Below are 15,735 nucleotides of genomic sequence, written 5' to 3' on the forward strand. Positions count from 1 at the left end.
TTATAATACGCTATGCCACTACCCAAATGGTCAATCTGCCAGTTGGGCCTTCAAATAGGGCTGAGAAAAATTGGGGGTGATCTTGCCCAAGGGATCGGGTGAGGTTGTCGGCCAGGCTGATCTGTCCCCCAGGTGGGGCAGAAACCAGTAGACAGACTAGTGCCCCCTGTTAGACTTGGGGGTCTCTAGTTGGCACAGGTATGCACTTGTGACAAATAGGGACCCTCTCCTCTAATCAGGGTAAGGGGGGTACACTCCTAAAATAACCCCTGCTCCCCCCCTTGGTAGCTTGGCACGAACAGACAGGCTTATCTCAGAGGCAGTGTGTAAAGCATTTGTGAACACATACAGTAACCAAGTGACAGCACTACAAATGGACACCACACAGGTTTTTATATAAAAAATAAGTATTCTTTATATAGATTTACCACAAGACCGTTAAACGACAAAAAAACACAATACTGTTACTTTAGATGGTAGAATTTTGCTTAGTTCTCTTAAGTTCTTAAATGCGACACTTTAAGTCAATGTACCTTTTAGATGCGTTGCGCTTCCACGACAAGCAATGTTGCAGCGATGGAAATGCGGCAAAGTTCTGGTGCAAAGAAATAAAGACGTGAAGATCTTCCAGATGCGGCACGCTTCTCCGATGTTGCGAGAAGGCTCGACTCGATGCGTCAGTTGCAGCGGCGACACCCTTTACGCGATGCGACGACAGCGGTCTTGGCAGCGACACTCTTCTCCGACGTTGCGAGACACTTCCGCTCGATGCGATGCTGCAGCGGCGACACCCCTTTACGCGATGCGACGACAGCGGCTCCGACGGCGGCACGCTTCTCCGTGGATGCGAGGCGCTTTTCTTGATGCGGTGCAATGCGACAACTACGATGGCTGCGATGGCGACACGCTTCTTCCTCGATGCAAGACTCTTCTCTTGATGCGGTGCAATGCGTCAGCTACGATGGCTGCGATGGCGACACGCTTCTTCGGCGTTGCGAGATGCTTCCACTCGATGCGATGCTGCCGCGGCGACACACTTTACGAGATGCGATGACAACAGCTCCGACGGCGGCACGCTTCTCCTTCTTGAGTCGCGCTTCCAGCTGCTTGCGACACGCAGTCCCTCCGAAGGCCCAACAACAGCAGTAGGCACTTCCAAAGAACTCTGGGGAGCTGGGGGGTGAAGTCTGTTGTTCCTGAGACTTCAGCAGGAGGCAAGCTCTATTCCAAGCCCTTCGAGATCCTTCACAAGTTGACCAAAAGTACACACAAAGTTCCTTTCTCCTATCTTTGGCAGTAAGGCAACCACTGCAGGCCAATCCCCCAGTTTCAGGGATAGTTTCCTCCTCAGCTTCTTCTGGTTCCTCCCTCTGCAGAGGTTCTTCTTGTTTTCCCAAAGGGATCTAAATTCTTGGGATCAGGGTCCCAATATTTATACCCAGAGATCCTTTGTCCTCTGAAGGCAGAGGGGCCTTTGCCCAGTCTAAACCAGTTCCTGAGCACTCTGTTTACCAGACCTCTCCTTTCCTTTCACAGTGCAGGGCAGAAACATTAGACGCCCCACAGGAGGTGGAGCCAGCATTGTGGAAGCCAAGTACAGCACTGGAGCACTTTGTTGACAGGATTCCTTCGCTTCATTCACTGTGCTGGGCAGAGACATCAGCCGCTCCCCAGGAGGTGGAGCCAGCATTGTGGAAAGCAGGCTCAGCCCTATTCAGGTCCCAGGTGCAACTCCTCCCACCCATCTGGATGCAGATCTCTCTATTCACCACTGGGACACATCACCCTGTCTCCTGGAATTCCCCAGCCCTGTCACTCAAACTCCAGACAAAGGAATACACACAGCCTAGCAGAGGCAGGTTTGAATGGTTAGACAAGAAAATGCCTACTTTCTAAAAGTGGCATTTTCAAACACAGAATGTTAAAACCAACTTTACTAAAAGATGTATTTTATCATCCTGAGTTCAGGCATACTAAATTCGAATTTCTACCATCTCTGAGTCAGTTGGGATTATAAGATGTAATAACCAAACTGCCCATTCTGGCCTATGGAGAACAGGTAGCCTTGCAATAGTGAAAAACGAAAATGGCTGTAATTCACTATTAGAACATGCCACACACACCAGGGCATTTCCTACCTTATCCTTACAATGCACCCTGTCATTGGGCCTACCACAGGGGTGTCTGATATGCAGAAAAGGGAAGGTTTAGGGACTGGCAAGTGGGTGCACTTGCCCAGTCAGCATGACAGTACCAGACTGCACGCAGGCCCTGCAATGGCAGACCTTAGACACATGTTTACAGGCTGCTTCTGTGGGTGGCACAACCAGTGCTGCAAGCCCACCAGCAGTATTTGGATTACAAGCCCTGGGCACTCCTGGTGCACTGTACTAGGATCCGACAGGTAAACCAAACCAACCAATCATGGAACCATAAATCATACATCAATTTACAATAGGGAGCAGTTGCACTGTGGCACTGGACAGCAGTGGCACAGTGCCCTGAGCAGCTAACACCAGCAAAAACATACATGAGGCACAGCGAAAAATGGAAGGGAGACTCACGCCAATGTGCCAGGTCTAACACCCCCCTTGCAAAAGAAATAAATCCCTGGTGCCTAGTAGGGTTTTCTGACTCCACCCTAGGGTAGGAGGGGCAGAAAAAACCATTAACCAAAGTTTACCCCCTTGGAAGCAACCATGTCGCTTCCATTACACACAAAACAAAATCCCTGGAGCCTAGTGAGGTTTTGTCCCCCCCACCTCCTTCCCCGGGGGCAGAATTGCAAAATAAACGGGCCAATCTGCCCCCGGGGGCCATTGCGCAGCAGGAATGCCCTGCATTGAAACATCGGGGGAGAGGAAAAACTCTTTCCTCTCTCCCGATGCCTCAATGCATCTCAGTCCCCCCCCCCCCCCCCTCCAAAGCAAGGAAACTTACCTGTTTCCTACTGGAAGCAAATGGCTTCAAGTTCATCCGGCTGCTCCTGATGATGTCGGCGCACGCTGTGCTGTGCGCGCTGACGTCATGGGATTACCGGGTGGGGTTGGGTGGCAGCGGAAACTCTTCCACTGCCATCCCCCTTTGTGGGGGCTAGATGGGCTGTCCATGGGGGGGAGAGCCAACACTTCCTCCATGAGTGGGTGCCATGACGGAGCGGTTCCGTCATAAGCACACGCTCACCGTTGCTCATGACTGAACCGCTCCGTCATGAGCATAGAAAGGGTTAAGTGTAAGATTCTAGAGAGACCCTTGTAGTGCCATGAGCTGTGCTTGAGGTGTACATTGTGTTTGTAGCAATAGGCAAGGTCTCCAAAATAAGCTGTGTAATAGTGTATTCTCAGTGTCATTTTCAAGAGCGCTACAGAGAAAAGCACATTTGTGACCCTTGTCATCCAGTGCTAGCCTCCCGGTATGGCAAACTTTTTGCAGCTCTCTGCAGTGCCCCCTTAAACAAAGTCTTATTCCTTACTTGAAGTAACACTTGCTGAGACACCCATAATGTGCCCTCTATTTTAAGTCTTATTCCTTACTTGAAGTAACACTTGCTGAGACAACCATAATGTGCCCTCTATTTTATATCAATTCAATCACGTGTTTAAGCGCTACTATTCACACGTGAGGGTCTCAAGGCTCTGGGGAAGGGAGGGTTCGCAGGTTCCAATCCATCAAGGAGGGAGTCTGTCGAAGAGCCAGGTTTTGAGGTTTCTTGTGAAGATGGGGAGAGATGTAGTCTGTCTCAGGTGGAGAGGGAGGGCGTTCCAGGCTCTGGCCACAGGGAAGGAGAAGGAGCGACCGCCTGATCTGGTCTTTCTGGTGCGGGAGACCACGGCGTAGGAGAATTGGGCTGATCGTAGGGTCCTTTGGGGTGCGTGGAATTTGAGTCGGCTGTTCAGGTATGCTGATCCGGTGTCGTGGAGGGCCTTGTGAGCGTGGAAGGTGACTCTAGCTTCGATGGGAAGCCAGTGGAGTGTGCGCAGGTATTGGGAGATGTGGCAGTGTCTTGGCATGCTGAGGGTCAGTCTTGCGGCAGCGTTCTGGATGTTCTGTATCTTGGGTGAGAGGTTTTTGTTTATTCCGGCGTAGAGTGTGTTGCCGTAGTCTAGTCTGCTGGTGACCAGGGTGTAAGTGACGGTCTTTCTGTGTTCGAGGGGGATCCATTTGAAGGTCTTGCGTAGGAAGCGGAAGGTGTTGAAGCAGGAGGACAAGACGGCGTGGATCTGGCGGTCTATTTTGAGTTCGGAGTCCAGGATGATTCCCAGGTTGCGTGCGTGGTCCGTGGGGGTGGGCGGACTTCCGAGGGCAGGGGCCACCAGGTGTCGTTCCAGGCGTTGGGGCAGCTGTTTTTCATCTATTTGGCGACGGCTTCCATGCCTTTTCAAAAATTGTGTCTGGCGGTGTTGGGTTCGTTGGATAGGGAGAGGATGACTTGGGTGTCGTCTGCGTATGACATAATGTTGAGTCCGTAGGTTCTGACGATGGGGGCGAGCGGAGCCATGTAGACGTTGAAGAGCGTGGGGCTGAGGGATGACCCCTGGGGGACTCCTCAGGTGGTTGGTGTAGGGTCCGAGAGGAAAGGGGGGGGAGTCTGACCCGCTGCATTCTGCTGGAGAGGAAGCAGCGGATCCAGTCGAGGGCCTTGTCTTGGACCCCTGCGTCGTGGAGTCTGCGTATTAGGGTGCGGTGAGAGACTGTGTCGAACGCCGCTGAGAGGTCGAGGAGGATGAGGGCTGCAGTTTCTCCTTTGTCCAGTAGTGTGCAGATGTCGTCTGTTGCGGCGAGGTGGGCGGTTTCCATGCTGTGTTTTTTTTCTGAAGCCGGATTGGGAGGAGTCGAGGATGTTGTGCTCTTCGCTGAATGTGGCGAGTTGGCTGTTGAAGGCTTTCTCAATGGCTTTCGCTGGGAAGGGGAGCAGGGAGATGGGTCTGTAGTTTTTGAGGTCGGTGGGGTCTGCCGAGGGTTTCTTGAGGAGGGGTTTGATCTCGGCATGTTTCCAGTTGTCAGGGAACGATGCGGTTGCCAAGGAGCGGTTGATGGTGTGGCGGAGTATGGGTGCAATGGTCTCGGCGGCTCTGTTGAAAATGTGGTGGGTGCAGGGGTCCATGGGGCCTCGGAGTGGATTGAGTTCACTGTCTTCAGTGTGTCTTCGGTGGTGAGGGTTGTCCAGTTGTCGATCGTTGGCTTCATGGTGTCAGGGGTGGTTGGTGAGGGTTCAGTGTGTTGGTTGTCTTCGTCGAAGTTGTCGTAGATGCTCTTAATTTTGTAGTGGAAAAAGGTGCTGAGTTTGTCGCAGAGGTCTTGTGAGGGTGGGATGTTGGTGGACTCGCTGGTAGGTTGGGCGAACTCCTTGATGATGTTGAAGAGTTCTTTGCTGTTGTGTGCGTGGGTGGAGATTCTGTCTTCGATCGCTTGTTTTCTTGTTTTTCTGATTAGTTGGTGGTGGACTCTGGTGGCGGCTCTGAGGTTGTTGAGGGCTTCTGTGGATTTGGGGATCCTCCAGTCCTTTTCGAGGCGGCGGCAGGTGCGTCTGGACTCTTGAAGTTCGGTGGTGAACCACCCAGCTTTCTTGGTGTGGGTGTTGTTTTTCTTGAAGGGGGCTAAGGTGTTGGTGCTGTCGGTGATCGATCTGCGGCGTTGGGGTCGTTATTTTCCACGATGGTAGGGGTGGAGTTGCTGAGTGATGAGGTTAGCTGGACGACGGTGATTCTGGTCCAATTTCTACGTGGGAGCAGGTGCTGGTGTCTGTGGATGGTGTGTGTTCTGAAGGAGAAGTGGATGCATCGATGGTCGGTCCATGGGAGTTCGGTGGTGTGGCTGAAGGTAATGGAGTTTCCTGTTGTGAAGAGGGGGTCGAGGGTGTTTCCTGCTGAGTGTGTGGGTTCGGTTACAATCTGGCAGAGTCCAATGTTGTGGAGGTTGTCCAGGAGGGTTGTGGTGCTGGGGTCCAGTTGGTTGTCGAGGTGGAAGTTGAGGTCTCCCAGCAGGGTGTAGTTGGTGAACGCGATGGCCTGCGGGGAGATGATGTCCGTGATGGATTCGGCAAAAGGTCAGCATGGTCCAGGGGGTCGGTAGATGAGGGTTCCTCGGAGGGTGGTGGTGGGGCTGGCCAGTATCTTGAAGTGAAGGTGTTCCATCAGGTCTGTGGGCTCGTCGGGGAGTGTGCTCAGGCGGAGGGTGGGTTTGTGGACGATGGCGATTCCTCCTCCCGGGTGGTTGGTGCGGTCCTGCCTGGAGATCATGTGTCCTTGGGGGATGGCGTTGGCTGGTCCCGAGGAGGTGTTGGTCCATGTTTCGGTGAGGAATGCTACGTCAGGGGTGGTGCTGTCGACGAGGTCCCAGATTTCGGTGGCGTGTTTGTGGAGGGATCGGACGTTGAGGAGGATGCATTGCAGGGTCTTCGGTTCGGGTGTGTTCTTGCGGGTGGGTTGCGCTGGGTCCGTGGTCTTGGCAGTGCTGCAGGTGTGCCGGCAGCGGTGACAGCTGAAGGGTCCGTGGGTGTTGGCCGGTGACGCTTGCTTGCAGTTGTTGTTGCTGCCTGGGTTGAGGGTGTGGAGTACCGCCGGGGCGTAGCTTTGGCGGTGCGGCGATCCAAGGTTCCTGGCGCTGGTCGCGGTCGGGTCGCGGCCACAGCAAGCCCCCTAATTCACCACCACAACAAGAGCTCTTTAGTAACATCCCGCAGCAATGCGATGCAAGAACTTATTAATGGCTCCAAGATTATATAAGACCAATACTCCTGGGATGAGTAAGGGGTCAGCTTCCATTTTCTAGTTAAGAAACAGCTGTTCTGCAGTAGTCTCGAGGCAAAACCTAATTACTGATATTTTTTCTCTGTACAGAAGATACAAAGCCCTAAACTCTCATCGCAGTGGCAGGAATAAACAGCACTTTTATACCACTGCAACAAATACACTCTGTTGCGTAAATACACACACACACCAATGCTGTCCACAGTCTTATCCTCAAAACTGGCTTCACTAATGGTTTCAGAATAAGTGCATCATCAATCTTTATCTTCAAGTCACAATAAATGTGATTTATATGAAAACTGTAACTTTCACAAGCACGGATTTCCACCAGAGGAAGTCTCAAGTTGCTTCTTTATACCACATGCAAGTAGTTCATCCTGCTGTTATTTTCTTGCATTCTGGAACTTGCCTTTTCATTTTTCCAACATAAATGCAGCACTACAAGAACGAAATGAAAAGAATAAATCAAATGATGTATAACTTTGGGGACTGTAAAAACTCACATTTTAAACAGCCTTTTCAGTACAGGGGTGATCGTAACCTTTCTTTCCTGTCCTGTGTTTATAACGCTTTCAAATAAAAATTAAAAGGCACATGTATTTGAACTCAACTTTATTTCGCCATACCCGATTGTATAATATTTTCCATAGAGATGCCATTCAGTTCATTTTCTGAGGTGCTCTGGAATTTTAATCATGCACTAATCTGGCAACAATTAATTAACATTGTGTAAGGAAACCCATCTTTGTGAGACCTGTACCTAACGTTTCCATTCAATGTGACTAAATGGACAGTCTTATTTCATTTGGGCATTCAGCTTTTGCTTCATGTTACTGATATCCACACTAGGTCACTTCAGCGATACCAAAGAAGATTAAATGTCCTGTGATGCCACTTTCTGTGATGTCATTTCTTGTGATGTTGCATGCAAATTAGAGGGACCTCGTATCTTCCCGTTCACCTGGGGCCCCAAAAATCCTAGGACCAGCCCTGCCAAGAAAGATGACGGCTTGAGACCCATCCTAGACCTCCACCTCTTGAATCTGTTCATTCATCTGGGCAAGTTCAAAATGGTGTCCTTAATCCAGGTGCTGTTGGCCCTTAGCCCTGGGGATTTGCTTCTGCCTCTATATTTCTAGGACACCTGCTTTCACCTTTTAGTCATGCCTGCTAACAGGCATGACTGAAAGGTCTACCTGAGGTCCATTATGGGGGTCACAGCGCTTACAGTTGCGGTTCACCTTTTGTTTGCCAATTGTGCCATAGTGTATATCTAGGTGTTGGCAGTGACTAGGGCTTCACAATAGAGCTACAAAGTCCCTTCATTTCTGTACTTGGATGAATGGCAATTATATCTGCAGCTAGGGCTGTTTTGTGTCTTGGACTCTCAGGAGATCATACAACTGTGACGATAGGCTGTGTAATGGAGCATTTCTCCACTTGGGATTCACTTTGCAGGCACACTGAAAGTGAGTGTCGAAGCTGTCAGCTGTCTCTCCTTAGAATAGCATGGGCGGTAGCTCTACCCAGAAGTAAAGGAAATGAATCGCTTCTCCAAGGCCCTGAACAGAAATTGTTCCTGGTATTGCTCCGTATATTCCCCCTTGGGGATGCCTTCAGGTCTGATTGGTCTTATGGTCTTTTTAAGGTTTCTCTACTGATACCACTTTTCTTGAGTTATGCAAAAGATGCTGGAAAATCGAGCACAACTGAGTTTAATCTTCCAGATTGGATGAGGATTTGAATACGCCAATCTATTGGAGTTCTGGTCTCGCCCCTCTCTTCTCACAACTGGGTGGAGCTGGTTTCAGAACAGAGTGGTATGGTCCTTTTCCCCAGTTTTCTTGCGCTTCAGGGGTGGAGATTGAGCCAGTGCTTAATTTGAGCTGGTGGTTTCCTGTGCTCGGCACCGGCAATTAATTGGCAACACCAGAATTTGTGACAGTCTGCCACAAGGTGGTGCTGTTTGTCTAATTTAGAAATGAGCACAACAGCTGTTTGTTAATTCAATATACATTAAAAATGACTATTACCTGCTGCCCAAGACATTCTTATAGGTTTGGGTGCCTAAAATACTCTGAATTGTCACACTTGTAGATGTGTGATGGTTAGTAATTGTGTTTGATACTATCATTGGTAGCACTGGCAGGGGCAATGTGTGGTGCAAGCTGCAGTGGCCCTCTGACCAGGGCCCTGGCACTTATGTTTGTTTTACAAATTAAGCCCTGGATTGAGCCATGCCAACTAGAAACCTTGTATTCACCTGCAGATTGGTGATGTCATTTTAGCTGACAGGAAGCCCACCACAAGATCTAGGTATGCAGGCTTCTGGGGTATGTTTAAGTAGTGTGAGCTGAAAATGTTGGATCCTTTCTGTCCTGCTTTTCTGATGTTATGCAGTTGGCGCCATCACTTGTCCTATAGCTCTCAGCTCTCGCTACTTTCAAAGGCTATTGACGGCTTCATCACCCACCATGTTCCTTTCTGACAAGTCTTCTTTAAACAACTACTTTTAGAAGATTATCTGAAAGGTTTACTTCATTTCCTTCCACTCTGTTCATAGTTCTACAGTGGGATTTAAATGTAGTGATAACATTCCTCGTGGTATGTCCACTCTTAACCAATGCCCTGTGTCTCGTTGTCTGATGACGCTGAAAACTCTCAGTGGCAGTGACTTTGGCCCTTGGGTACAGTGAACTGCATGCCCTTTCAGACCAGCCGTCTTCACAGTTGTGCTCTGGCCTTCTGTATCGATTGCACGTCAGGACAGAGTGAACGATCAACTATGTGGTGGTTTTACTAGAGCCAAGAAGGACAAAGCGGTAAGGAAGCAAACTCACACTGGGTTACCCCTTGCATTGAAATCTGCTATGCCTTGGCCAAAAGGGCTCCTTCGGCCTTCATTCATGCCCACTCAACAAGGGCCATGGCAGCTTCTACTGCTCCTTCCGGGGGCTTCCCAATGGCTGATATTTGTCTGACAGCCACCTTGTCATCATTACATACTTTTTCTAGACATAATTCCTCATGGCTCAGGCCCACAGGGACCGATCTTTTGCCAAGGCAGAGGTACATGACGTCCTTGAGTAATTGACACCACTTCACGCCGGATATTGCTCTTAGACTCATCCATCAGGTCAGGCAGCTGGAGGAAGAAGTATCTATCAGAACAAAAAGGTACTTACCTTTGAGAGCAATATTTCTCATGAATACCGCATTTTTCCACAGATTTCTCAGCACCCTCTGTCCTCTCCTAACGAGCTAGTGGCATTATTCCTAAGAGCCAGGAGCCCAAGGTGTGCGGTGTATGCTACACTGTTATGGTCATTATCGGTTATGCTCTCTTAATTGCTCTCTGCACAGCCTGATGCAACGTGGAAAAAATATCCGGTAGCCCAATATATCTCCTGCTGTCACGTCCTGGGCAGAAAAGGCACTGTTTGAAGCCACTTGGTGCCATATAACGCTGCTGGAGAGTTATTGCAGAGGGAAAAGTTATTGGACCAGTCTTACCCCTTAAGAATATTCACAAAGTTACGAATCTGCAGAAAGGGACCGCATCCACCCATCATAGTGAGATTAAGTATATATTTCCTTTTCCAATATAAGGCACTTAAGTTTGCTGTAATGATGTAGATATGACAATCGCAGGTTTTGAGTCCATCCTGCCCGCCTTTTATTTGGAAAAGCTTCATTTATCATTCATTTTATAGATGTAAGTGATACTAAATACCACCGTGAGTTAAAGATTATTCAATATTTTCATTTTACGCATGCTTTATAGGTAGGGAGCATCTGAAGCTCACAAATGTATTTTAGTGTGAATTAATGTTTTTTGTAAACCGCAGTCTGTGAACTTTGCCTCTTCATGCTGCCAATTTTTGGCGGTGACATTAACTGAATTTAAAAAGCGAAAGTGATTTGCCAAGGAACACACATTTTGGGCAAGACATGAAAAAAAAGTTTGTAACCTGGCCCACTCCTGATTACATAATCTGCAACTTGGCCATTTGACTAAATATCCTTCCCAGATAATATTTGTGCTCAGTGGAATAGCCTATTCTCTAGCCAGTTTGTGATTAGGCATATTCCCGAGCGGTCTAGGCAATTGCTGATGGTGATGGCCTCCAGGAAGCATGTTCTTTTTGTTGCCCAGACCGCAATTTAATCAGAAAGGTTCAAAAAGCTGTGAGCGCAGGCGCCCCCAAATATGGCCTCCTGCCACAGCAGTACCATACCGCTGCACTCATAAGACCAGGCCTTTTATCCATAGATCCGCTTGTCTAGTAGGAGTTGGCAACATTGCGGCTTCTTCCTCTTGACTCATGGAAATTGAAGATCTAGACGGAAGGCAACTGGAGCAGTATGACCGCGCGCCATCTGCTCCCAATGGCAGCCCTGGAGATCTGCAGTGCTCTAGAGTATGCGTTGATCGCTCGACTTGGTACTTCCGGAAAGTCGAGTGCCTAAAGGGAGTAACTTGCTTATCCAGTTGGAGGGGAGAGGGCGGTGGCCATGGCTCATCAGTGGTAAGACAGTGCTCGTACAAGGCACTGCCCAAGCATGCCTTATTGTCCCAGAATCCTGAGAAAGGATATAGCAGTTTTATCCATGTATTAATGCAATATTACTAGCAGTAGATAAGGAGCTATCGCTTTTTGGAAACGCTACACAGGCTATGTTGGTGTCAAGTTTAAAGTGCTTGGATTATTTTGTGGGCCTAGCAGTGTATTAGAAACAAATGACAGGTGAAGTTACTCTCATGTTATGAGTTTAGTACGGTATGTTAATCTCGTGTTTTTAGTTTAGTACGGTATTCTCTTTTCTGTTTCCCATTAGCTGAGGTTTTGGAGTTATGGTATGGTGTTAGTTTTTGACCGGTTTCACTCTATCCTCATCCAATATCTTGAGAACTCGCATAGTATTAATCCATGTGATTTGAGGCAAGTATAACTGTTAGAAGGGCTTGCCTCAGGGAAGGACAGAATATGTACCTGACCACCCTGCGCCCCACCCTTCCGGGAGAAATAGCCGAGCACTGGCCGGAGACCCCCTCAGGGCTGGGTCTCGTACCTAGGATCGTACACGCTGATTTAGCACCAGGCAACACAGAGACACCACACCGTAGATTCTGGAGTTCGTATGCTTTATCTAGAAATATCAGGATCTTTATGATCCGCAGAGGCGTTTGTACAAGTAGAGCAAGGGCTCACAAAGTCTCGGTTGGGGTAGGGGTAGCGGGACAGTCTTAGGATCGGGGTCAATGCTGGAGCTTATCCGACGCACGGCTCACAATCCTCGAGCCGGGGGATACGAGACGATCTTTGGGGCCCAGCTGGACCGGAATGTCTCTTGAGGGTGTCCAAATCTGCAGGACTCGAGTCCGGGTGTCGGAGGTCGGAAAATCTTCCAGGAGCCGCGAGTCGCTCAGCAGGGCTCAGAGTTCTCTAGGGTGCAAGGTGAGCTGCGACCCCCTCAGCAGGGCTCGGATGTTTTAGGCAGAAGTCCGTCTCTGCCAGGTGGAGCCGCAACGCTGTCTGCAGGGCTCACCGAGGTTCCAAGAGTTCCGTCGGATTTTGGGAGGATGTTCTTCAGCCGCGACCACGTCAGCAGGGCTCGTTTCGTTCCAGGATTCAACTGCCGAGGGTCCCAGAGCGCCCCTTGTTATAGGGTGACTCCTCTTTGATGTCCGGAGCCCTCACAGGTAGGGGTCTTAGCGCCAGGGGGTCGTTTGTTGGAGGGTTCCTGCCACGCAGCCCTTTGATCCTTTCAAAGCGGGTTCGGGAGGGATCCCAGACACGCAGCAGGCGTGGAGCCAGCCCCCAGGGTGGCCGGGGGGGCTGATCGAAACCATCTATTGGGAGGAGGCCAGGTGTGAATGGAACCCCTCCTCCCTCTACTGCTCACCAGGAGCTCTCTCTCCCCCCAGCCGGGATGGCGCGACTAGGCCGGGGTTGTGCTTGGGTCATGGGCGGCCATCTGGGGTGCTGGGCCGGGTCACTGGAGGCCGCGAGGCCGATGGAAGGGGAAGGATGCCCGGTGTCGGGAAGATGGAGGGGAGGACGTGGGTAACCCCGGGTTCTGGGTCGGGTAGGCTACGCTAGTCAGTGTCGTGTGGGGTGTAGAGGTTAGTCTGGTGTCGCTACGGGTCGGGATGGGCCACGCCATGAGGCCGGGTCCAACAATAACGTGATGTCACTGGCCATCATGTCATCATGCTGACACTTTCAGTGATTTCGCTAGGCCTGATGCCCGTTGATGCAATTTCTTGTCATATCTTTCATTATGGTAAATAGTGCTCACACGTGAGAATGTTGGCAGTTTTAATTCTCTCCATTTCCCCGAGGAGACTAGCGTAATGAAGCACAATGTATGGACTGATAGTTGTTTAGGTTTGGTATATGTATGCATGAGGACTATCCATCAGCAAGACTAAACAGATGCTAGACTTTCACTCATCTTGGGAAATAGTGAGTGAGTGATGGGATGGTAAATGCTGAAGTTTAGGTTTGCTTTCTTCAGTACTGTAGTGATCTCTGTTGCTTTAAGTGTGCGTTGTACCAGGGTGGAATTGACTGTGTTACGGGGGCTTATAATGTCTTGAATAATTCAAGCAATTAAAAGGGACAGTGCCAAATTGTGTTGACGTCTCTAAAAAAGGTAACAAGTCCTTGTTTTTATCTGTTTTTATCGTCGTTGCAGATAGGCAATGATTGAAGTGGGCAAGTGGTGCCAACCAATGAGTACCTACCTGCGCTTCTTTTATTTGCAATGGGGAGCAGTATCACTTCTCAGTAGGGGCGGCGTACTTTAATTGGAGAGCTCTGCCACTTCTTAGAAGCAAACTGGTACTCTAGTGAGTACCTCCACTTTTATATTCATTCCAAGCAGCGGCGGCCGGCACAGGTAAACATGGTGAGGCGGGGTTTGAGGGGGGTGGGGGGAGTCGACAGATGACGTAATAGGTATAATTAAATAAATAAGTAATTCTTATTCCATCATCTGTCTGCTTGCCCCCCTGCGACACCGCCCCACTGTGCATACCTGTGCCGGCCACCGCTGAGCACTGGAGATAGACAATAAGCAGGGTAAATCGAAATTAAAATTTTGTGTTCAAGTTGTTCCATGGTAGATGTATTCACACCCAATAGGAAACAGAGAAAGGAAATGCATTTCTATCCACGAATGTATGGAAGTAATACGAATATGTAACTGTGGCAACATTGAACAAACAAAAAAACTTTTATTCCAGGAATTTTAAAAGAAAATGAGTGTTACTGATGGAACCGAATAATAAATCTGAAAATAACTTGGGTTACCATCAATAAATTCGGAGTATGAGCAGTGGCCTGAGGTGAACATGGACAGTTCCACACTCTGCTACCAAAAGCTAGCCCTTTATTAAGATCACTTATAATGCAAGGAAAGAGCAGAGAAGTGAGCTTCAAGTAAGATTGTGGCCTTATGGAAGCTCCATACTCCCCTTGATTAATGAATAATACCTTATTTCTATACATTATTTCTAAGAGATACATAATGGACTCGTAAAGCGCCAAAGTAGCAGAAGTAAATGTAAAGTTAGTGACTGTTTTTTTTAAAGGATTTTTTTGTCCGAACCCTAGTTTGTGTCCAACATACAGAAAGCTGAAGTTCCGGATCGCCTGTTAATTTAAAGTGTAATCCATAAAGTAATTGATGATGTCTTGTGATTCCATTTGTGACATCATGTGCGACTTTTAAATGAGTGAATACATGCGAGGAACATTGCTTGAGAGGAGACCTAAAGCTTATATGGGAAGTTTAATGTCAGCATTTCCTTGTGTTGTTTTTTTTATTTTTATTTTAGCTTGTTTTGATGGTTTCCTCTGAATGTGTGCTCGATCCATAAAACTGCCTCAGCAGCACTAGTGTGGCACTGAAAATACCGAGACTGAAGAAAATCAAATGTGTATAGCTCTATTCTTGTGTCCGTTGCAAAGACTCGTGTTTATAGATGATTACATACGTCCCCAGGCATTCACGGTGTGCGAGGTTTTCATATCTTGTCATTAAAGAGAAACTATGCCTCGAATTTGATGTTTCCTTGTCTTTTGTTCTTCCGCCTCTAGGCGTTCTTCGCTGGCAAGCTGAAAGTGAAAGGCAATATCATGCTGAGCCAGAAGTTGGAGCTCATTCTGAAGGACTATGCAAAGCTCTGAAGGCGCGCGCCTCTTGCTGTTCTGTAGCAATGAAGAGAGGTTGTTGGTTTTCTCTAGAAAGACCATTTGGTAGCTTCAAGGCACTAAAAACAATGAAGCAAAAACAGAACCCTGCACATTCTTAGCTTCGTTCATTAATTATATCTGATTGTCAAACTTTTGCTGCCTGATATTTGTTGATTAATCAATGTCTGATTGAAAACCAGAATGTGCTTTGTCATTAAAAATTTATTTCAACATTATATCTATTTGTACAAAATAATAAGGCTTTTAAATATAAACATTTTCGTTTTAGAAGAAAGTGAAATTAATAAAACGGCAGTGTCTGCGTTCATTCATAATTATTTGTACTGACGTTTGGCTTTTATAAAACATAAATGCAAAATATGTATACATTTGTCTGGTGCCTTCATCTTCTCTTTGGGATTGCTTACAACTTGTCTTACTGAAAAACTGCTCCTTGAGAGTGCCATCACCAGTAATGGTACTTACGAGCCACCAGCACTGAGCCCTCATGCCATCTCAATGATGTACAATGTCCTTTGCTCAGCAGAGCCCACTTGTATGGTATGGCCCAGTGGCAGCTGGCAACTACTGTGTGTGGGGTGGATTACATTAAATAAATAAGTAAATAAATAAATAAAATACAAAGTTACTTACTGTGCAGCAGCGGTCCACCTCATTCTTGTCCTCTTCCTCTCTGTGACGTCAGGGCCCTAGCCAACTCCCTTCACCAATCCTGGTGCTTCGCTCATGCTGTTAACTAGCATGAGAGAAGCACCAGGATT

At 48.3% G+C, this 15,735-nt stretch overlaps 1 protein-coding gene across 1 annotated transcript in view; it reads left to right on the top strand.

Moving 5' to 3' along the window:
* HSD17B4 (hydroxysteroid 17-beta dehydrogenase 4) overlaps nt 1-15,338 on the top strand; it is a 974,808-nt gene extending 959,470 nt beyond the window's left edge. Inside the window, exon 24 of the mRNA XM_085632660.1 lies at nt 14,858-15,338. Coding sequence (XP_085488786.1) covers nt 14,858-14,947 — 90 coding nt within the window. The 3' untranslated portion in view covers nt 14,948-15,338. The remainder of the gene's footprint in view (nt 1-14,857) is intronic.
* The last annotated feature ends 397 nt before the right edge of the window (nt 15,339-15,735 follow it).

The sequence above is a fragment of the Triturus cristatus genome, chromosome 2_1 (assembly GCF_964204655.1).
Source record: "Triturus cristatus chromosome 2_1, aTriCri1.1, whole genome shotgun sequence".
NCBI classification, from domain to species: domain Eukaryota; kingdom Metazoa; phylum Chordata; class Amphibia; order Caudata; family Salamandridae; genus Triturus; species Triturus cristatus.